The sequence below is a fragment of the Bremia lactucae genome, linkage group LG15, assembly GCF_004359215.1.
Source record: "Bremia lactucae strain SF5 linkage group LG15, whole genome shotgun sequence".
NCBI lineage: Eukaryota > Oomycota > Peronosporomycetes > Peronosporales > Peronosporaceae > Bremia > Bremia lactucae.
In genome coordinates this window covers 1,880,328-1,907,577 of record NC_090624.1, presented here as the reverse complement: position 1 = coordinate 1,907,577, position 27,250 = coordinate 1,880,328, and the positions used below count along the sequence as shown (strand labels likewise).

The following is a 27,250-nucleotide window of genomic DNA, read 5'->3' as shown; positions in this document are numbered from 1 at the left end:
TGATTGAAGTTGCACCCAGATTTTCACACGTCTTTGTTAAACGTATCGTAAAGACTTAAAACGAACGCAGCAAGTGCACAAGGTTGTCTTAGCCGATAGAACCGAAGGACAATTTGTTGAAGCAGTCATCAATCCTCGCAAGTACAAGGGAAAGCCACAGTACATGATATGGTGGCTTGGCAAATAAAAAATGACGCAACTTGGGAGTTCACGGAGAACCTAACACAGACTCTGGGGCTCATTACCCTTTACTGGAATAACAAGAGACGACCAAAGCAGTTTAAGAACTAGCCGTCTTCGTAAAAGGAGGTCATGTGACGTAGTAGCAGTGTTACCAGTAACTGCACTAAGTCATAAGACATAAATACATGTGCATAATTGTCTCTTTTAATATTCTGATTATAGAACTTCAAGGAAAGTATACCTAAATTTGATTGGCTTAAAATATACTCAGAACACATACAATCCCGTATGGGATATATTTCAAGATGGGGTAAGTTCCAGAATGAGGTTCATATACACTATGATTAATAGAGTAAATACCACATGTGATGGACGTATGATAGTTCATAGGATAGGACCTAGATAGTACAAGAGAAAATCAAGATGGCCGCAGGGCAATTCATAATTACTTGGCTCAATCAGTCACTTCTCAATTTGGTCTCAACAGCGACAACTCCTTCTCTTCTAGTCGCTCTACGCCAAGACTTTGCCGTCAGAGTCATACCAGCTTCCGTAACGTAGAAAGTGTTACATTTTGGTCGATCACACTGACAAAAGAAGCTAGGTACGCCCATTTGATGCTTCATTTTAGCAAACTTTGGATGCCCTTTGGTGCATCAATGATATTTTGAGCGGTTGAAGGAGTCAAAGCTCCGAATCGCAATTAAAATCTCTCTGCATTTAAAAATACCAGTTAGAGTGAGAAAGACGTTATTGCAACCACCTATAGCGTGATAGACAGCCGTGCAACGTGCCACGGCTTTAATGTTGAAAACTAGTCATGGAAACGAACAATCCAGACGCGGCCACCAACGATTCAATTTGCGCTGTTGACAATACTAGAGCGGCAATTGCTGCTATGACATCATCACTGGCTTCACAGCTGTGGCTTGATTACTTATTCCCAAATGTTCGGGTGCGTCCTTGGGTCGAAGGGGTCGCTACTTGGAATTAAGGGCATATAATGACTAATTACCACTGCATTATAACAATAGAGGAAGCGAGCAGCACTTCAGTCGAGTATATGGCCAAAGCCACTACCTGTTATAACAGCAATTCTTTTACGGATTTTGGGGTCTCGTAATGGCCATGATATCTCAATGAACGTCAATCTCTTGCTTGCGATCAAAACTCTAGATTATGCTTTACTAGAGTTGCAAATGGGTGAAAATATTACCACTTAACGGTATGACAACATAAGACTTAAGACTCGTGACGTTGTCGTGGGTGAGCGCGTATTAATTCCACACCACCCGATGCCTAAAGGCAAACGGATTGCGATGGATGACGACGATATGAACAACGTAGCTTAGTCTTAGTGCAAGCTCCCTGTGGCACGATTGGCTATTCGTATGAGGTGACATCCAAAGCGATTTTGAAGGGTCTCCTGTCCTCTCTGTATTTGGAATTAGGTGGCCGGTATGCTAGTGCTAAAACATATTTCGCCTCAGTTGTGCTTGCAATCACATAACTTTCTTGCCGATTCAAAGCGAATGGTATTGACGTGGCAGAGATTGATGGAGACGATGCCGGTATAACGCTTTGGCCAATTCGACGCTTTCACGGTACATGCGATCTATTTCTGAGGATATTCAGCCCTTGACGCCACATTTGACATTGAATTATGCAAGCATGCTTGCTTCGAGCTAGCGCTACTGAGGTTTCATTCGATGCGGGATCGGATACAAGTACAGACAATAACACCTATCATGACTGTAACGGGGTGTCCCGTTACATAAATATAGTCATTAGATCTATTGATAGGTTGATTTAAGTTTAAATCAACCCCACCAATCGTCATAAGACCCGATTGTACGGTGCACAAGTAGGCGCCATACATAGTTTGCTATAAATATCATGAAGTCAGCAGTAGATAGAAGATCGTTACGTAGGAATTTAATATATAAAAACAGTTTTGCTTTTCCCTATTTGAAAGCCTTAGAACTAATATCTGGTAGCTTAGACTACTAAGCTACCTATTATCTTCCGCTGCACGTCGTGTACGTAAAGTAGTCGAGGCGCCCCACCTTCACTGTAATCAGCGTACGTTGACTAGTGCTGTTAAGCGAAGGGTGCCCCGTTACAATGACCTTAATAGTGACCGTCGAGCTAGGAATGTAAAGCTAAAGAGTTAGAACTGTAATGCTTAAATGGAATTGCTTGTGAAGCTTAGCTGCAAAACTCTGCTTTTATGATGAGAACGTTAGCATTGCACGTTCAACTGTAGGAAGGCAAGGGCGATGCACACCAACCAATTTGTTATGAATTTCTAATTGCAAAAAAATACTTGGATTGATTTTTCAATTCCCCAAACGATTGGGAATTACCACATCGTTTATTTTTTGAATTAACGTCTGCGTTGCCCAAACGCAGAGGCCAAAAATAAAATTTGTAGGATATAATTTTCAATGTATTAGATTCCATTTCCAACAATTTCCAGCCAGATAAATTCATTGAGAAATATACAATTTAAACCGGGCACCCAATCACAAATTTTATTAATGAGTGGGAGCAATTTTAGTCTAGGCCAAAGTCAAAATCTGAATAAGATCTCAATAATAGGTCGCCTCGAATTCTTCTTCGCACAATCATAGTTATGCAGGCCAAAAATAGGTCAGGCAGTTGTTTTTCGCACTTATAGTTGTTATGCCGGTTGTTAGCAGTGGGTAAGCTTACAATTCATATAATGCAATATAAAGACGCTTTTATTCGGGAATATCCACAAACTTATTTGTCCTTGACTCTATCATCGTTCCGAAGTTAAAAAATCCGTCAAGAATGCACGATATAAGAGCACATCTAAGATCACTAATGGCGTATCGAAATTGCTGGAGGTGCCTCTATTAGCAGCAATACAAATTAACAGTGATCGTATTAAACATTGAAATGATGAGTGATGCATTTACAAGCTTTTTCAAAATTTCTAAAAGGCATAGAAAAAATCGTTAACTGGAATTTAATAATTCTACATGGCAATGCTTCTTCGTAAAATTGTGGCCAAATCTACGCATCAACTGTGGTCTTTTTCAATCGCACCGCCTCTGCGAATTCGGCAATGGGATCGATCGTCCACATGTTAAACCTGGGATTCCCATCCTTTGTGTCATGTTCTAAAGCTTTCAATGAGCTTTCGTAGAACGCCAAATGACCGCCGGACTTGGTCAAACACAAAATAATGTTTGGATTAGCTTCAATCTCTTCATCTTTCGGCAACGCCAAGCGAATACAGATCGGGTCATCCTCTGCATTAATACAAAGCAGCGGGACTTTCACCCCGCTTAATTTCTTCGCAGACCCAGCATCGTGGTAATAGTCATCGACCGTGTCATAGTGAAAAACATGTTTCGTGAGTGTATCGTCAAACTCACGCACTGTTTGAGAGGCGCGGATGGCGTTTATATCAACGCCTGGGAAGTTTTTAAACTGATCTATTGCATTGCACTTAACAAAAAGAATTGAGTGAGTGTAAGTATACCAAATGTCGACACATTCTTGCGGCAGACCTTTTCAAAAAAGAGTTCACAAAGATTTTTAGTAAGAACCTTATCATATGTCATGCGATTAATAAAAGAGTTGCCAAAGTTGGCTGAGCAAATGGTTAAATCAAAGGGATTGCCAATCGAAATTGCACCCGACAAGTTCGTTTGGTACCCGTCCTCCCCCAAATATTTCACTAAAACGTTTGACCCCATCGAAAAGCCGGTGGCAACAAATGCTTCGTGTGCAAATTGGTACTGTGTGCCCAATTGTTGCAACACAAAGCGCAAATCCTCGGTGTATGCGCTGCAAAAGAGTTGCGGTGTGGTTAAAGGCGTGTTAGCGCACCCGCGCGCATTAAGGACCACGCACTGCCAGTTTAAATCATGTAGCTTGGCAATAGTTTTGCGAATATAATTCTCCGCACTGCCACCAGTAAGCCCTGGTAGCAAAATCATCGTTCGTTGCGTGGGGTTGACATCTTGCAGCCAAGTTGACGAAGCTGACGCATTTAGGTCTTGTACCAAATTGGGCACCTTTTCGTCATGCAAAAGTGCCCAATCTAACGAAACGATACCACCATCAGGCATTTGCATCACTTGGCGCTTGTAATTGATTCGCGGGCCGCTTTCATCGAAAGCAAAGAATAGGGTTTGCAGATGTCCATTAAACAGACGCAAGGGCGGATAATATTTGCCACATGCTACAAATAGGCAACAACACAGATGCAACATTACTTTTTTTTAAGGAAATAATGGGTCAAGCGAACGCACTGATGGTGTGACAATGCGATAAAAGCTTTTTGTTGCCATCTGTGGCTTTGTAAACAAGTCGAGGGGTCTCAGCGATATACCAGCGCAGGAAGCGCGAGAAGATAATGTGACTGAAAGCTTTGTGGCCGACACAAACGAGTAATAGAGCCAACGTAGGTCGCGACGCCAGACCCGAGATTACGTTTCCCATGAGTGTCGTATATACAATTTGATCGGCGTTTTAATTCAGAAGGTCCTCGAAATATTTTTATTTTATTTAAAATGATTGAAATTAATGGGAAGATTTGCGAACTCGATATATTTGTCATGCGTTCTAACAAAGACAGACTGGCGGATGGTATCTTAAGTTAAACACTAAACCTTTAAACTTGCAGAAAATTATTTAAACAATTATTTGATGTATGGATTCCAACCACAATATTTATTTAAACAGTATTTTAATTAAAATATATTATTTTTATAATTGAGAATTTGGTTAATTTTAGATATTAAAAAAAAAAAAAAAATTTTAAGAAGGAAAAATGGGACTTGAAGGTTTTTGGTTCAAATCCGATTATTTCCACATTATATTATATTTTTAAGAAATATGCAAAACAAAATTAAATAAATAAAATTACGTTATTTATTCAAAATGTTTGAAAAGAATAGATTAGTACTTAAAATTATTTTTTAAAACTTTTAAAATATTAGATATGTGAGTAATTTGTTTTGATTTTTACATTGTATTTTTAATTTATTTTCGTAATAATCGTTTTTAATTTTAGAAATTAAATTTAAAGTGTATAATATAAATTTACAAAATAATTAATTTTGCATATCCGTCCCTATAAATTACGAAATTTAAGATTGTGCCTTTGGGTTGTAGGCCGATAGACATGCTGTAAATGCTTCAGCAAATGCTAAAAATCGTCGCACTCGACTTGTCCTTCGTTCAGTGACTGTGTGAACGTCTGTACGAGCAGACAAAGTAGAATGAGCCTCGCCACGCTCCAAGTCGTCCACGCTTTTATCGCTATTGTAGCCATCCCGATCAAGGCTATCTTGCTCCCTTTTCGTGTTACTACACGTCGAATGTGGCGTGACAATCATTTTTTTCTCTTCTTGTCGATTTTCCAATCGATTCGGCGCTGTTTCAAGCGACATCCATTGCGTCTTTTGATCAAAACTAGACGGAGACGATGCTGCTTCGACTGACAAGTCTTTACTACTTTCCATCTCAACGTCTTTTAATATCCGAAACGCGCGTTTTCGTTGCCACTTTTCCTCTTGTCGTCGTTCGAGACGCTGTGCCGGTGTATCAAAGACCCACATGGTCTCTCCAGTCTCCCTAACGTCGCTATTTCTACACAAACTCTTCCTCTCAACCATGTCGTGGAATCCTTCTACATGCATACATGTCTTTAATACTTCGTGACGACGTCGGCTCTTCACGGACCTTGCAAGCGCAGTAAACACCTCGGCAATCGTCGAGTCGTAATGTTTCTCAAACGCATCCAATTGAATTTTACTATGCAATGCCAAAATCTTTTCTTCACGCACATGACAAAGTGGCATAGTCGACTCGATTCCTTCCTTCGCAAGTGCGTTTTCCAAGTCGCAATGCGAGCTTGATAAGACGTGATCTTTTCGTGTCAAAACTCGGGACGTACAACAAGCATCTTGTTGCTTCTTGTGACAATACATACGAAGCTTGGCAACTTTTGTCATGTGTGTTTCTGCTCGTTCGACAATCACGTCCCATCGTTCGCGTAATTGTTCCGAGGTATACAAAGTAAATTGCGATTCATACTGAGCCTCTTTCGCTAAAAGCCGATCCAGGTCTCGAATGAGCGTCCACTTTGGTCCAAGGTGCTCAATGGCCAAGACCAGCACTTCGTCATTAAAACAGTCGCAGTGTTTAATACGTTCCGTACAATACGGACACAAATCCTTCCATCCCCATGTCTTGAGGATTAGATACCACACCAAGTCCGGCACGAGCCCCAAGAGCGACATTCGAGCAACAGCCGCCAACACCCCATAATAAATAAAATGTTGTAAAAACAAACAACTCCGGAACGTCCAAATATAAAAAATTGGACCTTGTACTAACGTTAAAAGAATTACAACAAGCAATTGAAGAAAAAACGCCACTCGAAAGGAAAATGTCTCGAGATCACGCCCACTGGCTTTATTTCGAAAATACTTGCGTCGTTGTCGAAATATAAGTTTAAAAAGTTCTTTAAAAATTGCTTTGCCGCCGGATGGCAAAACCCCTGCGAGAATCGTATACACAACCACGGACTTGAAAATGGTCATGTCTTCACCCCACGAATCGCGGAGCATGACGATAAGAAAGACAACGTAGAACGTAATGTATAAGGAACACACGACAATGAGCGTGCGTTCCCCACGTGAGAGCTGCTCGTTTCGATACGGATACAACATCCACGTAAAGTAATTTTCATGACGCCACCACGTGTAAAAAGGTTCATACGGACGACGGCATTTCTGCCAACAACATGGACCACAAAGCCTCGTTTTCGGTACTTTTCGATCCCATGGCACGGGTTGCCAATAGTCGACTTCATTCTCCGGGACACTTAACTCTCGGGCATATGTGCGTTCAATATTTTGACGAAAACTCTCGCAATGGATCACCATTTGAAAAAGACGCAAGCCAAATAATGTGATGATAATGTACGGTAAGAACAAGAGCAAATACGCACTTCCGACAATACCCGAAGATCGACAGGACACGGGCATGGGATTCACGGAAATGTACGTGACGTCAAAGTGTTCCCACGCAGCGTGGTGACGCATGCGGGCTTTGTTATTCAAATGATAGATTTTCTCCTTTGAAGAAACACTCGAAGGCAATTGAAATGATCGACAATAGTTTTTCGTAGGAGCTCGTGCGAGGTGACACGGTTGAATAACAAAATATAAACTCTTGCCTTCGGTATTGTCAATATACGTACGTGGCAAGTGCGCGGACGTCGTATGAAGTATGGAGCCTTTGGTCACATATTGAAACGGTTCACCTCGCGTATAGTGTTCATACTCGGTTTTGTACATTAGCAATGCATTAAAATAAGACGACGAGTTGTTCAAAGGGGGGACTATCTCCGAACTCGACGTTTCAATAGTGTACGTCAGATAAAAATCCACTTTATCCAAGAAATGGAGATACGTATAATCCTGCGTCACTTGACTTTTTTGGACTATAAATGCATCTAAATGTAGCACTTCATTTAGATGCAATCCGGAGAGTGAAACCCCCAACCAAACGGCAACACCAACCCCAATTCCAAGCCACGCCCAGAATTGAACGCACCCTCGCTGTTTGCTGTACCGAGTGCCTAACCATCCGGTCCAGAAATGGTGGGTTACTGGCACAGCGGGTCGCTCGGGGGTATACGCAGCCGCTAAGGTGTCCGTGCCACTTCGTTCGTTATCACTTTCTTTCGAAAGTGTCTCGTCGCTTATGGTGATATTCGGTTCGTGCCCAATGGACTTGCAGTAGGCTAAATAGGCTTCAAGTAGCTCCGTATTAAGCTGTCCCGTTGTTTCGTCTTCTGTCTTTTGTTCCTTTCGTTCTTCGTTAAACATTACATTGTGATGAATCGCTTCGCTATTTCTACTATGGCGGAGCACGGAACTCTGTCGGAAGGTGTCATAATGCACTGGCTCGTTGTTATCCGCTAATCTAGTCAGATCTTTAAACAAAATAGAAGCTTCTTTCGTAAGCGGTCGATTGGTAGCCTCACGTTCGTCCCAATCGGATGTTGCACGGTCTCGGTACTCGACGCGAGAGAAAGAATTCGATTCAGCGCTAGTATACCGCCGTTTTCGGTGCCACTGGCTACTTTTTTTGATACTGTGAATGGACCTCAGACTTCGCCGACCCCCAGCAAGGTCGTTCTCGTCGACGTCTGGAGTCGGCATTGCGTGATTATCATGCAATGCAACAGCTGTCGACTACAGTTGCTTTGATTGGCCTTTATTTGATCTGGTACATCTGGTTTGTAGTGGTTCAAATTATTGTAGAATTTTAATATAAACTTCCAATCGTTTTGTGCAGGTCACGAAAACTTCGGGCGGCACAAGTCTTTCATTTTCGGCAAGGAGAAGGTGCACAACACAATTAAACTTCTTGCAGCTGAGTGATACAGCACTTATGCAGGAAGGCTTGTAATATCTATAAAACCTCATTAATTGTACTTGTAACGGGGTGTATCGTTACATGAAATTAACACTTAAAGGTTGTTAACTAATAAATTATCTAAAAGGTAAAGAATATTTGCAGAATATTACTTTATATAGTAATATTCAGAACTCTTATCCATAAATAGGTATAGACCATTATATCTATTAATTCCGCAGACTAATCAGCTGTAGGAGTAATCAAAGAGATAGTTACAGATGAGATAGAGATAAGAATTCAATTACATGTTTAGTATTAGATTATAATTAAATTAGCATTTACAAAGATAGAAAAAGAGACACTTAATTATATAAATACAGTTTTCATTTTACCCTCTTTAAGCTAGTTACCTTAANAAGGTCGTTCTCGTCGACGTCTGGAGTCGGCATTGCGTGATTATCATGCAATGCAACAGCTGTCGACTACGGTTGCTTTGATTGGCCTTTATTTGATCAGGTACATCTGGTTTGTAGTGGTTCAAATTATTTTAGAATTTTAATATAAACTTCCAATCGTTTTGTGCGCGCAAGTCTTTCATTTTCCGCAAGGAGAAGGCGCACAACACAATTAAACTTCTTGCGGCTGAGTGATACAGCACTAATGCAGGAAGGCTTGTAATTTCTATAAAACCTCATTAATTGTACTGCTTTAAAGTCCCCTCCCGAAGTGGCGGCCACGAGCCACATAAAGTGTAACGGGGCTCTGCCGACTTGTACTGCTTCAGTACAAGTCCACTTCGCACTGCCTCAGTGCGAGTGGTGCCTCACGTCACTTCACGTACACTAGTACGTGCAGAGGAAGTCTTCTCCAAAATCCCCTTGCTTTAAAGAGGGTTAAATGAAAACTGTGTTAATACAATTAAGTTCTTCTTGATATCTACTTAATACTAACTTAATTAAAAACTAATACAAAATATGTACTAAAAGTGTTATCTGTCTTTCTCTTTGCGCGCGTCCGGCGCTGATTGGACCGCGGGGACAGTAGATATAATGGTCTATATCTACCAATGGATAAGCCTGTAAAAATTACCATGTAAAGTAATATTCTCCAAATATTATCAACCTTTTAGATACTTTAATAATTAACAACCTTTAAGTATTAATTTCATGTAACGATACACCCCGTTACATCACTTTCTACCTTAAACGACAATCACTCTGACTGTCATTGGGTACAGTAGTCACTAAAAGACCATTTATCAAAAACGATGTTGATTGGTCAGATTCGTCATCTTTTAATTCGAATGCATGATTAACAAGTCCATGCGGTATGCGAATAGTGCGGCGCCTTCGGCTGCGGTTCAACATCTTGCTGCAGACCAGAGTCGATTACGGCTTCGGGCTGTGCCCGTGTCTTTATCGACACGGTATTTAAACTCCACGAGTTACCCCGTTAACTGGTCTCGGATAGAGATCCACGGTGTATGCGTCTACAACGCATACCCAAAACTAGAGGATCCCTCTAATTGGGCACCCAATTAGAGGGATCCTCTAGTTTAAGGGGGGGATGGACTCGCACGAGCAAACCGTTTCTGGCTCATGCTCATCACGTTTCGAAGTTAACAACGACGCGAATAATGTCGATATCGAAGCAATCGACATCGAAGATGAGAAAATCTCATCACAGTGCGCACAAAGCGCACTAAAAAAGATAAAACAAATGAGTCAGCAGAGGAATTTCTGCTGACTCGAGAATCAGTAATCCGTTTCGTACAGGTTTCCAATGCTGTCGCAGTGGACCGTCAGAAATGGAACGCAGACAAACATGAAAGAGCTCACGTTCTTTCATTTAAAGTTAATGACTTGGTACTACTCTCTACGGTAAACTTACCTAAGCGTGTGGTCACTAATGTGGGTAGCAGTAAACCACTACCCAAGTTCATTGGGCCTTTCCGTGTACTGCATCGCAGAGGCAATGCGTACACAATAGAATTGCCACGTAGGATGCGTTCGCATCCTACGTTTTACGTTGGTCGGCTCCGCCCGTACCATCAGTACGCGGTTTCTTCCGAGGACGGATATGACCACCCTTTTCAAGAATCCCTAAAAGATTCTTGTGATCACGAACCAGACTCTAATGTTGAGTCTGGGAATTCTCATGCCGAATTCGACGTGTTTCGAAAATCACGACGAGGTGACGAAAGCTCATCACGAAGAGCGTGATATTCCGTTCGTACTCCAACGGTCTTCCAACCGCTCGATATGATGAGCTTGCACCGTCTGCTCTAAAGAGCGACGCTTACCGCGCTCGTGATCCAGCCCTCCTCCAAATCATGGAGAAAGCGATCGAGTTTGTCGATCTTCGACTCTAGATCCGACACATGGGTCGGATCTAATTTCTCCTCCTCCGCCACAACCATTGGTGGATTTCCACGGTGGTCAACGTTTTATTCTGGAACGTATCCAAAAAATATTGAGATGTGAAGTGGCAGCGAACGAGTAATGTTGTTCGCTGGCGCGGTTATCCACCTTCACATGACAATTGGGAGCCTCGTTCCCAGCGGATTGTTGACGTTGAGGGCCTCGACCGTCCGTTTGTTGAGGGCCTCGTCCGTCAGTATGACGAGACCCATCGGATGGATGAGAAGGTTTTTCGGAAAACACGCGCCCCTGGCGCGTGTAAATCGATTGCGAAACGTTAATCGCATCGCGCATCTCGATAGAGATGCGAGCCCTTCCCCATACCTTGCACCGGTTAAAGTTCGTTTCTCAAACTTAACGCGAATCGCGTTAAGTCTTTGAAGCCAGGCTTCGCGTCCAACGTCTTTAACATTGCGAATGAACGCGCTCCTGGCTTTCATAAGCGAGACTTTATCTCGCTTATTATTGCCACTATACCAACGATGCTGAAAGAGCATCGAGATAAAAATCTTCCTCAGCGCGAAAGTTCTTCGCGCTGGGATCAAGGCCATGTAGCTTTGTCGCAATAAAAGGGATATTTATTGTGAGGGGTAGTTTCGCCACACAAGCTTTTGATTAGTTGATCGGGCAAAAGCCACGGCTTCTTCTCAGGGGCAAGACGAGACATTTTATAGTCTACGATCCTTTGATTGGTACCCACTGAGACAGGGGTACCACCAAGAACTTTTATTACGATGGCTTATGCCATCGTCATCACCACGCACAGAAAATTGTGTCGGTGACGGCACGGGAGACGGTATTGGCGCTGAGGAATCATCCTCATCGTCGGAACTGAATATGCTGTAGCGAATGCTACCAGCACATCTACTCGAATGAGCCTCCTCATTCGAAGGCTCATAGTCAGCCGCCTGACGAAGATCAGACAACTGTTGTGTTCCCCCCGAGTCGGCCATTTCGTCCGACTCGCATTCGTAGTCGACCTCCAAAGAGGGGTCGCATTCACGTGGTGCATCACCACGTGCACCCGCAACATTTAGAGTTGCGGGAGAAGATGACACTACGGCAGACGGAACGTCTGCCGCAAGAGACAATAATGGGTCGTTCGCGGCTGCATGATCCGCAGCCGAAGGCGCCGCACTATTCGCATACCGCATGGACTTGTTAACCATGCGATAGAATTAAAAAATGACGAATCTGACCAATCAACATTGTTTTAAATAAAGTGGTCTTATAGTGATCACTCTACCCAGTCACAGTCAGAGTGATTGTCGTTTAAGGGAGGGGTCATGTAACGGGGTGTATCGTTATATGAAATTAACACATAAAGGTTGTTAATTAATATGTTACCTAAAAGTTAGATAATATTTAATGAATATTACTTTACATGGCAATAATCTTAAAAGCTTATCCGTTGGTATTTAAGACCATTATATCCATTTTCTACGCGGTCCAGTCCGCTGGACGCGCGCAAAGAGAGAGACAGATAAGACTTTATTATGTGTTTTGTATTAGTTTATAATTAAGTTAGTGTTAAATAGATAGAAACAGAAGAATTTAATTATATTAGATAGAGATTTTCATTAACCCTCTTTAAAGCAATTGTTTTAAGAGAGTCTTCCTCTGCACGTAATAGTGTACGTGAAGTGACGTGAGGCACCACTCGCACTGAGGCAGTGCGAAGTGGACTTGTACTGAACCACGTAACGCGTGAGAAATTCACTTACTTGGGTGATCTCGAATGGAAAACGGTCCAATGTATGAGTTCGGCCATCCGTGGACCGGCCCGTACGCACAATATTGCTCGCTTTTCAGAAAGACGAGCAACATGCGCCTATTGCCAAGTTCACACAACATGAATTCGACGTGGCCCAGGATAAGGCAAACTTGCTTCACCAGCAAGGCTCACAACACGCACCGGTAATAAGGAAAAGGTTGCTCAACAGTTAAATTTGTTAGACAGCAGCATCTACATGCTGCTATCGTCTAATTCGACTACTCATCTTAAAAAGGAGTTGCCTTCATTTGGCTTTAATTTATAGATATCAATCTATAAGCTTTCGGGTTGACGCGATGCGTCGGCCCGGTAGCAGCAAGTAGATGCCGAAAGCTGATAGATTGGCATCTAATAATTAAAGCCAGTTGAAGGCAACTCCTTTTTTAAATGAGTAGTCGAATTAGACGATGCCATAGAGGCTCGCTGCATCGATGGAGATCTGACAAAGTAAAGTTTGGTATGTCCAACTAGGTAGGGCGTGCCAAATCTTGGACCCTACGCTTAAGCTTCACGACCCATTTGTCTTTGGGTTGTACGAGGTCTTCAAGACTCGCCTTAAGCAAACCTTTGAGCTGCCACGTGCCGAACTCAGGGCTCGAGCAGCTCCTGGATTTTTGGTATGACAAGCGTGATCTTCACGCTTATGCCTAAACCACCCGACATCTTGCAAGTTGCATCGCGGGTCATTTAATACATGAGCAAACACAGATAACTGCGATTATTAGAAGGTCCTGTCAAGACTTATCTGTTCCGGATCGAATTAGAGACGCTTGATCAAGCGATCTGAGTTAAAAGGAGGATAATAGGCTTCTATCCACTCAGATGCTTATTGTCCAAGCAGAAGACAAGAAAATAGAGGTCCGGAACCTATGAACCTCTCCTAGATGAATAGCGCCTCCAAACTTAACGCAAGGAGATATCTCAATTTACAACGCTGCGTAGTGGTAAATTCAAGCAGATGTGCGTACTTGTCCCAGATGACGAGTACGTGGCCGATATTCGGTCGGCAATATTACGTCCTGAGAACGAACGGGATCTCAGCATCGCATCGATGAATGAAAGTGTCCTCGATGAGAAGACTTGGATGGAACGTTTAACTTCCCAATCCTAGGAGTCTTTGAGGACAAAGGATATATTCTATAAGTCCGTACCGTGCGAGTTGCCTAAGAATAAATGCCCTTGACACAAAATCGACCTGATTCCAGATTCAAAATACTGTGTCATGAAGCAATGGTCATTGCCTCGTGAACAAATTTTAGCGATCGACAAATTCTTTGCCGATCGCTTGGCAGCGGGCATGTAAGGAAGTCAACCTCCCCACATAGCTCTCCAACCTTATGTGTGTGATTAGCAGCAGGAGGGTGGCGGATTGTACATGCGTTAAGAAAATTGAACGCTGCTAATGATATTCGCTCAAACGCCGATATCACGAAAACACGTAATCATTGATGGTGTGTCGAACAGTACTATCGTTTCGTCAATAAATGTGATAGATGGATTCTATCAGATCCTCATCCGTGAATAGAATATCCCGTTCAGAGCAGTTAGCACGATCCGGAAATGATTAAGGCGACCACCGGCTGGCCAGTGCCAGTCGATGCAAAGGGACTTCGAAGGTTTCCTCGGCTTAGCGGCGTACTTACTCGAGTACTTCCTCAATTATACCGAAATGACAGTACATTTTTCTTCTTTGTTAATGAAAAATGTAAAGTGGTCATTGAACGGTGATTGTCAGTGTTCATTATGGGGTATTCAGCAAAGCGTAACGCAATTGCCACTCCTGGCGACTGCGAACCAAGACGGACCATTTCATGTGGTCTGTAACGCCAGCGATTTTGCAATCGGCTGTGCGTTAATGCAATATGACATTGATGATGCAGTGGGCGACGCTTGCTATCAGTCGCGTCAGCTTTTACCCAACTAAGTGCAATTACCTAGTGAATGACAAGGAATTCCTTGCCATGAAATATGTACTGGCTAAGTTTAGGGCCGATCTCTTGGGAGATAGACCGTTCATTGTTTACACCGACCATGCGTTTTCACGCACGGCCGTAAACGGCCCACACATTTCGCAACGTATGGCGAGAAGGCTGTCTTTCTTTGCGGGGCATAACTTCTCCGTGGAGTATAAGCCAGGACGACTTAATGTCGTCGCTAATGCCCTTCCCTCCGGCCCGATTTTGGATCGACTGCGCAAATCAACAGTAAGCATAAGGCCACTGTTGCAACAATCAGCAGTGAGCGTAAGGCTTTTGTTGCAACAATAAGTGTTTCGTCGTCAATATTACTTAACGACGTTATAAGAGCTTATCAAAAAGATAAGCCTTCCAAAGGATGATTGATTACCTTAAAATCCACCACAACAATCCTTGAAAGGATTGAAGAAATCCTATGGATCCTCAACGGATCGATACACAACACGCAATGGTTTACTGTATTAGACAGCCAATCCTAGCGACATACCTCGCGTGTCATCCCCACTCATCATGATTTGCGTGTACGCATCAAGTATGAGTGTCACGATGCACCAATTAGTGGGCATCGTGGAAGTGAGAAGACTTATCTCTCGACAAGTCAGAATTCTTCTGGCCACGCCAGTATTAGTTCGTTCGCAAGTACATGCGTGCTTGCAAAGTTTGTCAACGTGTGAAGACCAGTGCCTAATGCCGTCTCTCTTTAAAACCTCTACATGTTACGGCAGAGTGTTGGCAGTCCGTATCTATGGACATCGCCTTCGGATTTCCCGAAAACGATCAGAAGAATGATGGTATTACTGTACTTGTTGATCGTTTCAACAAGGATAGTCTATCTTGCTGCAGTCCCGAAGTCGATCACAGCCAAAGGCTGTGATCGTGACTTTATTGACACGATATTTCAACTCCAAGGGTTTCTTTGTGAACTGGTCTCACATCGAGACCCCAGATTCACGGCGGAGTTTTGGCAATCTGTGTCAGAATTTCTTGGAACACAGCTGAAAACATGTCAACTTCTGACCCTCCTGAAACAGATGGTCAGAGAGAACGTGCGAAACAATTCGTATCCTCGAAGAAATACTTTGCGGATACGTCCACCCTTTTACTTTTTGGAGCGAGTTCTTGTCGACGGTAGAATTTGCCATCAACAATTCAGTGCAAGCTTCTACAAAGCCTACACCGATTTTCATGAACGGCTTACCCATCCATGTTTAACAACCTTTTTTGAGAGTAACTCTTACTTAAGAGGGGGAAGGACTCGCTCGAGCAATGAACAATCTAGCTCTTGCTCATCACGCATTGACCGTAAGGTCAATGCGAAGGATGCCAATGTTGATTTAATCAACATTGAAGTGGACGAACTTAGTTTAGCGATAAGGCTATTGCTGACTTTACTAACAATGTTGAAAGACACAGCATCGTAGCAATATTTTCAATGAGAACGATAATGCTCCCAATACCGAAAGGTTTGATGGCTCTGCAACGCGAGACGGTCCCACTGAAAACAAAAAAAGAATCAGTAGGTGATTCCCTGTTGGCTAGAGAAGCAGTGGTCCGTTATGTACAGGATTCCATCGCTGATGCGGTGGACCGACAGAAACGGAACTCTGACAAAAAATGGAAGGAGAAACAAACTCGAATTCAGTGTAAACTATCGAGTCCTACTCTCCATGGTTAACCTACTAAAACATGTTGTGACGAATAGATGCAGTGATAATTTACTGCCCAAGTATATCGGCCCGATTTGTGTAAATGCACCGCCAAGGCAATGCGTACACATCGAGCTGCCTCGTAGGATGCGTACGCACCTACGGTTATGTCAGGCGTTTTCGCCTGTACCATCAATACGATGCTTTTTCTGATTCCTAATCACCCCGGAACAGTATAAGGCGTCTGCCAAAGCCGACGGTCCCGAACTAAAGCATGACTGTCACGGGACAGAGTCTGGTTCTCATGAATCAGACGATCCACTCTTTCCTTTTTAAGGAATAGATCATCTGACGAGCTGTCACCAGCTCGTTTTTAAAGGACTGATGTGTCCTTCGTTCGCCAGTTGATCAGATGCAACTTGCGCACAATTTCTCAAACGGTCACAAGAAACGTTATCGACCGTCACCGCTTATTTGCGATGACGGGATCGCTCGGGATCAATGTCGTCCCTTTAATAATAAAGGGTATGATCCAAATCATGATGTTGATTCCAGTTCGTCGAACGAGGCGATCCCGATTTTTTCTCCCCCTCCACACCTATTGAGAGATTTGAGTGGTAGAAAGCGTTTTCTTGTTGAAAGCTTCTCGAACCACCGTGGGATAAAAAAGGAGTTCGATCGAGTTGTCTCGTTCGTTGGCGAGGGTATTCACCGTCGCATGATAGTTAGGAACCTTTTTCCATACTGAAGATGGTTACCCGAGTCTCGTTCGACCCGTACGACGAGACCGATCCTCCTCAGCAGAGGGTACATCAGAGAACGAGCGCTCCCCGTGCTCGTAAAAGGATTGGAAATTCTCAATCCCTTTGCTCATCACTCAAGCGATGAGCGTCCCACAATAAGTACCTTAAGGGTTGATGCCTCTTTAGTGGCATGACCTGCACCTTTAGGGCAACATGCGGATATATTTCCCTACGAGATGCTATATATCCCTGCCTCACACCCTAATCATCTACATCAGAGTAGTGTTGCTGAATTTTATATCCGCGAGGAAGTCAAACAGGGAACTTTGAAGAGTAAAGTATAGGTATTGATTGACCACAACTTTAGCTGTATCACGCTAAGTCCATGCTGAAGTATCGTGACGGAAAGTGTCAACTGGATTGGCACGACTGCTCTAAGGAGTCTGAATGACACACGATGCGAACCAAAACATTTCCAACACTCCTTCGTGACTCATGGGAGAGTCATGACCAATAAAAAATCAATCACAGGAGACCTGCCTTGGCGCGATGCTCAAGTACACTAGGAGCTGGAAATGCCTTAGATAGCAGGTCAGCAAGCATATCTTGACTTCACAAAACTTGGTTTGATGATCGCCTTCGCACTGCAATTACGTAAAAGTTTGAGCTCAACATCAACATGCTTTGCGCTGGCGGAGCTTGCTTCGTTGTCGATCTGATTAATTGCTGCTTGATTATCTATAGCAAGTGAAATTGGATTATGGACTTGTAACTCGAGCTCAATGAATAATTTCTTCAGTCCGAGCAATTCTTGACCACCACCAGCTGCAGCAGAAATTCCCGCTTCCGCTGTCGAAACCGCAACTGCAAATTGCTTCTTGCAATACCAGCTGCTGTCATTTTAATAAATGGAGCTACTGTTAGCTTTGACTGAGTTTCGTTCTTTGCGATCACAGCGTAATCAGCATCTGTAACACTTGATGCGAACCTGTATCATGGGCTTGTTGTCGATGCATATATGCAACTTAAGCCCTCTCGTGCTACTCAGATATTGCGCAATTAGTTTTGCCAAATTCCAATTCTGCAACGTTGGTGCGTGGCACTGTCTTTTAGCTTCATGCACTGCAAACCTGTAACGGGCTAAAGTTGCCCTAATGTTACACAGTCCCCGTTAAGTACACTTGGTGTACTTAAGGGGATGGTCAATTACTAAAAAATAGTAATTAGACCCAGCACTCGGATGTGGTGCACATTTGTGACCAACCCTTGTGTATGTGATGCACATGGGTGCATTCACATTAGGAGAGATGACGCCCAGCGTCATCCGTGATGACGGCTAGCGTCATCCGTTAAGCGAGGTATCCAGAAAGATACGCTCGCAATACATATTAAGCGGTATCTATAGAGATGACATTTTAATTGGTAAAAATAGGTATTTACATTTAATAAGATTAAAAATAAATCAGTCTGAAAACTACTTCCTACTTGATAAGTGCGCACGAGGAGCCGGATTACCGCTCCCGTGACGACACTTAACCAAAGTACTTAGTGCGTTGGGTGAGGTCGCTAACGCGCCCACCACAACTACCTCACTGCACGCAAGAGAAGCAAATTTAACCGCTTCCTCGCTGTGCTAGGGTGTGTGTCTAAGTAGAGCGTGGCCGCATTACCACGTGCACGCCTACACAAAAGCCCTTATCATGGACGGAATCATTCTTCGCAGCAGGTTTCATCTGTCGTGACTGGAAGCTCACGACCCTCGGCATCGAATTACATGAGAGCACATCCTATCACAAAATTACTCGCGTCGCAAACGACACGAAAAAGCTTTGTGTCATCAGGGAAATAATAATCATCAATACCTTGCTTCAGACAAGCTCTTCTTCTCGGAGTTAAAGGCCGCTTGTTTTCTTCGTTCCACAACCAGACGGCGTCGTTCTTGAGCAATGTCGACTTTGGCTGAATTAGCTCAGCAAATGTGTTTGTATTTTCGTGCAGGTAATTCGCCAGGCCGAGCCATTGTCGTAATTCAGTCTGGTTCATGGGTGTCGGCCACATATCGATAAGACGTTCTCAGAATCAGGGCGGACACCTTTGTTGCTTAAATAGCTACCGAATTCTGGAATCTCGGGAGCACAGAAGGCACATTTCTAAGTACGCCACACTTAAAACACCCGCTTTGAATATCGAAGGCTCACCTTCGTAGCACTGAGCTGATCCTCAGTGCGGATGTGAATAAATAACGCACACTTGCTCGATATCGCCGGCCTTGTGGTCGTGAAGGAAGTATTTCCACGATTAGTTTGAAAGAGATGTGATTTCTATAGCCTTGAACGGAGGGCTCGCTACCGCAATGTAGCGGCCGCGATGTGGAGGCCTCTCCACATTTTCAAGCGCGCAAACGGATTCCATCACTACGAAATCGTCTTTAACAGTAAATTAACGATACAATTGTCATCTCGAAGATCGGCGTGCTTCGTTTTTGCGTGAATTTTTGCGTCTCGAGCCCCTGCTCGTTTTGACACCTCGCTATCGAAGGGATATAATGTACCCCCCCCCCCTCTAGACGTGGGAGTGCAGTATCCGCCACGTCGTCTCAGGCGGACCTACAGGTCCCCCAGTATAGTCAATGGAAAGCAGGAGCTTGTCTTTTGACCGCCTCGATAGTTATCGGAAGCCGCTGCTTAGATGATGTAGTAGCATGCGGGGACCTCAGCTCAACCGCCACAAAATTTATCGGGATCCTCTGCTCAGCCGTTGTAATTGTTTGTGAAAACCTCTTTTCGACCGCCTCGTCGTGAATCGGATCCTCTGCTCAGCCGATGTAGTTTAATGCGGGACCTCTGTTCGACCGGCTCGTTATGAATTGGGACAACGATGTAGTTGTATTCGGGAACCCCTGTTCTACCGCCTCGTTCTTTGGTTCCATCAGCGTGACCGAACATACCGCGCACAGAGGGCCATCGCTCTCTCCCTCCTCTGACTTCTAGCCGCGGCAAGTTCGCTTACGACCCTAATGTGAGACCAATCGGACGTTGCAACGAGAAGGTGAGTGAATGCTTCACTCACGTCCTATCCACTTCGGCGCTTGACGGACCGAGATAGCCAATCGATCTGCGGCCGATACATTGATAGTCAAGGTATCTCAAAACTGCAAACGAATGCGTAGACATCTCGTAAGTCAAAACCTATCGTTGCTTGCAAAACCATCAAAAATTTATGGCAAAAAAACGTTCTGCGCGGAACACGTTGTGGTTAACCATCTCCAAGCTTGACAATGATAACACCCGGACTTTCTCGAACCGTGATGGTAGACGGAAAAACGGTCGAATAGGAGGTTCGAAAGAAGTTATTCGATGCTCTAGAGTCCAACAACGCTCGTAGTGGTCGATTCACTCCAGCAACGAAGAGACTGATGATGATCAGATTTGACTCTCGCACACGGTGGTGACATTGATTTGAGTATGAGTCACTTTGGAGCTAGGAGCACGAGCTGCCACCGGGGTACCCGGGGCTCCATTTTGCCAGTATGGCGCCCCACTCCTACTGGGTTGCTCGTTTTCTTGGCGGGGCTACCGACGACACAGCATCTCCCCGTGAGACGGCTGTGTTTATAGTCACCGGCGCGAGCGCGCGGCGAACGGCCGAACGATGACCCGTCTTGCCGCATCGAAAACACTTCGTCGCAATTTGACTGTAAATGTTGCGGCGTAAAGGGTTGCCGCGATCACGAAAGATCTCGATTGCATCAAGCTCCATCGGTGCTGGACCAGGTATATGGGGAGGTAGCGATGCTGCCTGAAATTGACGACGCGACAACGTAATCCTCAAGAAGCGCGAGGGCAAACGTTTCTTCGAGGGTCTTCAGTTCAGCACGCGTGAAGTCATGCCCTGCTGCATACCGAAGACGAAGACATGGACTTGCGAAGCCATGTCGATCTGCTGCGTGATAATACTCGAAGCAAGTTGTCGTGCCTTCTGAACGGAATCACGCATCGACGGCTTGACCTGTCGAAGGGTGAAAAAGTTTGCACGCAAGCGAGCCTCGTCTTGTTGAGGCTCGAATGCCAGTCACAAGTCACACTGGATGGCGTCTGAAGTGGAAATGAAAATTAATTCACAACTAGTTTCCCAAAAGCCCAATCCTTTGCCATGCCTGACAGTAGAGATAGCAGAAAGTTGACTTTGACTGTCGGAGCGTCAATCAATCCTGACGCTATTTGCAATGTCAATCTCGCGGAGTCAGTAGGTGCAGAGCGCCCTACTGATCCAGAAACGTCAAGAGAATTTGAATTTTTTTACGAAAGCTGCTCCTTACGTACAAACATTGTGTGTGACTGCCTAAGGTGATGAGGTTAACCTTATCACATTGCAAAGCAACTTGGCAACTAAGTTGCGGCTAAAGTCCCTCTTCGATTGTGGGCGTCAGATGATTCAACGCCAATCGCTAAAAAATGGCATGAGCAAGTTCGTGAGCGCGATATACCTCTAACAAGGATTAGAGTGCGCCTAGGAACAGGCGCATTTGTAACAGTCACGAAACGTATAGTAGGTATTCAATACACGTCAAATGGGTACACAGTACGGTAAATAATTTCATGGTACTGGATATGGATGACAAATTTGGTGTCATCCTTAGATTACCATGGCTTGAAAGTACGAGGTAGGCCGCATCGAATTGTTACAATGCATGTCTTTCTTTTATCTGATGGTCATCTGATGAACGCCTTGGATTGTCTACAAGCATATAAATGTCCTACGAGTGAGTACTCATTTGCGGTACGATTGTTAGTACGACTACACGAGACCAATCACACTGCGGTGTTAGAATCCGACCGCTGTGCACAAGCACATGTAGCGTCGAATGTCCATCATTGCGTCGAAGTTCGACCACTCAAATAAGTCGGTTGGAACGAAACAAGAATCCTTGCTTAGAATGCAGCAACCAAGAAAGTAATTTGAAGCCTGTCATTAAGAAACAGTGCGAAATCATAAATCGACTGGAGAGTCGATCGTAGAGACTTGTTGCTCAAGAAGAAAGTGTAATCATTGACGGTATGTCAAAGAGTATGTCAAAGAGTACGATCGTTCGATCAATGTATCTGATGGATAACTTATATCAGATCTTCATGCGTGAATAGGATGTTCCGATTACGGCAGTAAGAGCCCCATTCGGAATGCTATGGGAGTGGCTAGTAATGCCACAGGGGCTTAGTAATTTCATGCAACAGTCAACAGATTTGTAATAAATCTGTTGACATCGGTGCGAGGTTTTGCACCGAGTTATTTTTATGACATATTCGCTCATAGCAGAGCCATGAACGGAAGTCGGACGTTAAAGTACATCGTACTCACGTCATAAAGGTTCTTACACGTATGCGTAAGCACATGTGTATGCAAACCTCAAAAAGTGTACATTCACTGCAAGCTAGATTTTCCACTTCTTAGGTGCAGCGTAGGTAAACACGGTGTACGCCTTGACCCTGAAAATATCAAGGCGATCACCGACTGGCCTGTTCCAGTCGATGTATCGCCTGTAAAGCAAGATATATTTTTTATGAGTCGCGTTGTGTTCCTGTTGAGTGAACTAGCGATAGCCGCATGTTGATATTCCTTCTGTATCGGGCATACAACATTGTGCTAACGGCTGTCGTACCTACAGTTGAATTCATCAGCTCAACGGCCTTCCATTCAAGGTAGTGAACCTCACGCGCGTAGCATGAAAGCTCCTCTTATCTTCATCAAACATGGTCATGTTTGATACTTAGTCCGTGGTACAAGGTGTAACGGGTCACACTTCGCTATTCCTGCCTCAGTACAAGCCAACCTATACTGATAATACTAAAGGTAAAAGAGCCTCCAAATTCTTGACTTGTACAACGTGAGGAGAATGGATTTTGAGCTGCTAAGAATTCTGAGCAAACGATAATCAATACTAACGAACGCGTAGTATAGGAAAAGGTGGTACTACGTTAATATAACTAAGTATCTAAGGATTGATATCTTATTTTAACTGACTTTTATATAAATTTCAACTATGTATTGCGACTCATTGCTCACCGCCATTGGCGCGTCTAGCAGTGATTGGCGGATGCTCTTAGCATCAAACAATACTCGGTCACTGAAGCTAAAGAGCTATTACAGCTTTTGCCGTATTGATTTTTGAGCGGTAGGTAACGATGTGGCCTTCGTTGAAACAGCAATTGTCTCACATTTTTGCACCGCCTAATCAGGCTTTTCGCATTCGATCGCGATACCTATCTGCTCGTCAAGGGATAAGGACTAAGGGACTATGTCGATGAGCTCTGAATTCTTATTGCTGTTATGCTGCAAGACCTATAACAAGAGATGATNTTTCAGCCGTCGACGTTGGCAGCCATGAAGGCATACCACGTGACGAGCTCATTGGCCTCTGAGATAAAAGAGAGCTACAGTCAGGACGACCACTGTCGCCTGCTGTTGGATCACTTCGGTGGACGAAAGGTTTTCCTTCCGTCGCACCTGAAAGCTAAGCTAAATCGCTTTAGCTACAGCGATGGCCTGTTATGGCATCAGCTATCACCTTGTAATCCGTAGAGAATCTATGTGCCTCATGACACAGATCTGAAGCTGATGATCCTAAACGATCTCCATGGTGCGCCATCTAGTGGGCATCTGGGCCGTGAAAAGATATACTTACGAGTGTCAGAGGAATTTTGGTGGCCACATCTATATAGATGGGTGGCCAACTATTTTTGCTCTTGCGAAAAGTGTCAGCGCATTAAGCCTGCACCGTCCAGCAGTGCGCCACTGAAGCTGCTAACTTCTAACCAACTGTTGAAAGTCAGTAAGTCTAGACTTCATGTTTGGCATGCCGCCCGATTATAAGTGTCGGACAGCCCTAGTCGTCTTTGTAGACAGACTGAGCAAGATGGTGCATTTAGCACCATGTAAAACATCGATCACAGGCAAGGAGGCAGCTCTCTTGTTCCTGGATCATGTTTACGGACTACACGGGATGCCCGAGTCCATAGTATAGGACCGGGATCCACGTTTTACGTCTGGTTTTTGGCGACATGTGTTCGAGCTGCTAGGTAGCAAGCTCCACATGTCGACCGCAGATCATCCCCAGACCGATGGCCAAACAGAACGTGCCGATCGGGTCGTGGCGGATGTCTTGCGCACTATAGCAGCTCCCAAAGAGTGGAGCAAGCAATTGCCTTTGTGGAGTTCGCTATAAATAACAGTGTCCACGTCAGTACGGGTTGGACACCGTTTTATATTAATGGACGCGCCATCCTCGGACGCCAGTCTCGTTTGTGCGCAGCTCGAGTCATAGTGGGGGAGGGCCCCTCACTATGCTCGGTGCGAAAGAGGGACATCGTTTCGTCAATATGACGATGACCCAGGAGGGTATCATCTCAACGACTGAAACTTGCCCTAGTGACCCTGCCAGTTTCGCTGTGGTCAATAAAACGACGCCTTATGACCAACCTCTTGGCGGTATCATAGGCGAGTTTGATGCTAAAAGCGTGAGCGAGACTCAACGCTTTGTGGATGAGCGATTAGCCATCACACGTAAAGTCCGTGGCGCAATGGCAAGCGCACAGGACAAGCAAAAATAATATGCGGACCGAAATGGTCGCAAAAATAATGAACGCTTTAGAGTGGGTGAAAAAGTACTATTAGCAATTCTACCCTACCTAAAATTGCAATGCGAGTCTTCGGGCGTTCATAACCCTGACGAGCCTTCGTTCGGACATCAACGAGATCCGAAGTCAGTCGACAGACTTGACCCTCGAGATCCGCAATACGTCGTTCAGCAGCGCTTAACGCATATGACTGAACGGACGAAGGTAAGGCAGCCGCGAGTAGGTGGGCGAGATCGCCACTCCGATCGGGCACCACCTGCACTGATGGATGTGGGTGAGAATCAACGCTTCCTTGTTGGAAGGTTGCTTACCCACCGCTCCGTGAGGCAAGGGTATCAGATCCTCATCCAATGGAAAGGTTACCTGAAGAATTTTGACTCTTGGAAACCGATCGATACCATAAGTATTGATGTGCCCGGCTTGGTGGCTGCCTATGAAAAGGAGCACCAGCTGAGGCCTCTTCGCTAGTCTCAAATGGACTAGCAGAAGCAGCGTTGTGAGAAGAAACAGGGGGTACAGTACCGCCCATTATTTCTTTCACACATAAGCGGGCGAAATTAATTCGCTCTGTTTCATCGCATCGGAATGCGGATATATACAGCGCAAAAAAATACGCCTCTTATTGGTCGAGCGTTTCATTTAAACGCAACACGACCAAGATCGGAAAAATACGCCAAAGCGATTTTCCCTGAGCCCTCCATGATTTAAAGACGCCATAATTATTACGTGCGTCTACAAGAGCGCGCTCTAGGAGCGACGCTCTTGGCCCGCTTAAACGAGGCCATTTAGATGGAGGGGGCATCTTTGGAATGCCAGCCACGTTCGAAACGACTGGCTTGTGACACCAACTGAGCACGTTCACGTGTCGTCGGCGGAGCTTTAGGCTCCGAATCCTCTATGTCAGAGCCATTATGGATTATGGTCTGAGCATATGGCGTTGTGGTTATACCCAACGGAAAAGCGTCTGCGCCTTTTTGGACAGCGCTCTCATTACCTGTCGCTGCCCTTTCCAGCGCAGACGACGAGTCATCATTCGTAAATGCTGCTGTCTCCATGTTGTGAGCCATGAAAAAAGTTTGGATGGGCAATAATGCGCCATCATCCTTCCTCATGAGCTCGTTGTCCGTATCACTTCTATGAGGTGACGGCAACAGTAACGACTCATTGTAGTCGACAATGAGCGACGGATCAACATCCTCACTGTAAAGGTGGGATGGATCCTTTAGCCCTGTTAACGCGCAGCAGCAGTAGCTGTCGGCGTTTCGACTAAGGCATTGGACGCGGCCGGCGAATTAACGCGGCGCTTAGTGTGAGGCTGAGTGGGCGTCTTCGCAGACGACCCACCAACGTGGCCCCTTTTAGGTGGCATCTTTGGCGCCGTCTACAAAAACACGTGCGCTAGATTGATTGAGTGAACTAGCGGCGCGTAAACCTGCTCGCAGTTCCTCTCTCCTCTTTGTCGAATTTAAAAATGTAATTTTGTTCTTATAGGGGGATGGTGGACCAGGCTAAAGTCGCCCGAATGTTACACAGTCCCCGTTAAGTACATTTTGTGTACTTAAGGGGATGGTCAATTACTAAATAATAGTAATTAGACCCAACACTCGGGTGTGGTGCACATTTCTTACCAACCCTTGTGTATGTGATGCACATGGGTGCATCCACATTAGAAGGGATGACGCCCAGCGTCATCCGTTACGCGAGGTTTCTAGAAAGATACGCTCGCAATACATATTAAGTGTTATCTATACAGATGACATTTTAATTGGTAAAAATAGGCATTTATATTAAATACGATTAAATATAAATCAGTCTGAAAACTACTTCCTACTTGATAAGTGCGCACGAGGAGCTGGATTGCCGCTCCGGTGACGACTCTTTATCGCAGTACTTAGTGTGTTGGGTGAGGTCGCTAACGCGCCCACGATAACTACCTCACTGCACGCAAGAGAAGCAGGTTAAACCGCTTCCTCGCTATTTTGGGGTGTGTGTCTTAGTAGAGCGTGGCATTACGCGCGCATTACGACGTGCCCGCCTACACAGTACCCCTTCCATGAGTATGCATCAATTGATGACGACGCTCTTTAACGATGCCAATCTCCAAGAGCTGAACAATGTCTTCAAATTTCGGTTCATACCTGCTTAATTGAGATTTCATGTTAAAGTTTGTCGGAAATGGAGAAATTCATGATTTCCTGAAGACGGGAACGAGCATCGCGGCAATAGTTTGTTGCTTTTCTTACCTTCGCAAATTGACGGGTTCGTTAATAGTGCCCTGGCTGCTCGCAGCACCCTTATTTCCTTATAAGCCGAAACTCCACCTCCGTCGCACAAATAATAAAGGTGTGAATTTAAGGATAAAGTGTGTGAATATAGCAATTCCCATATATATTCTAGTCATCATTTGGTTTTCAATATTATCAATTGGGAACCGGAATAGCCACACACCTTTTGGTATTGCC

General features: G+C 44.5%; 3 protein-coding genes across 3 annotated transcripts; 1 reads left to right on the top strand and 2 right to left on the bottom strand.

The window, feature by feature from the left end:
- Positions 1-1,003: 1,003 nt before the first annotated feature.
- CCR75_002371 (uncharacterized protein) lies at positions 1,004-1,406 on the top strand (the record flags this gene model as incomplete). Its single annotated transcript, XM_067960468.1, has 2 exons — positions 1,004-1,138; positions 1,218-1,406. 2 exons carry the CDS (start codon positions 1,004-1,006, stop codon positions 1,404-1,406), a joined length of 324 nt encoding a protein of 107 aa, XP_067819244.1.
- A 1,710-nt stretch (positions 1,407-3,116) lies between these two features.
- CCR75_002370 (uncharacterized protein) lies at positions 3,117-4,708 on the bottom strand. Its single transcript, XM_067960467.1, has 3 exons — positions 4,473-4,708; positions 3,726-4,402; positions 3,117-3,663 (listed from the first exon to the last, which is right to left on the bottom strand). The coding sequence occupies exons 1-3, from the start codon at positions 4,660-4,662 to the stop codon at positions 3,226-3,228; spliced, it is 1,305 nt and encodes a 434-aa protein (XP_067819245.1). The 5' UTR covers positions 4,663-4,708; the 3' UTR covers positions 3,117-3,225.
- A 604-nt stretch (positions 4,709-5,312) lies between these two features.
- Positions 5,313-8,399, bottom strand: CCR75_002369 (uncharacterized protein; the record flags this gene model as incomplete). Its single annotated transcript, XM_067960466.1, has 1 exon — positions 5,313-8,399. One exon carries the CDS (start codon positions 8,397-8,399, stop codon positions 5,313-5,315), a length of 3,087 nt encoding a protein of 1,028 aa, XP_067819326.1.
- Between the last annotated feature and the right edge of the window lie 18,851 nt (positions 8,400-27,250).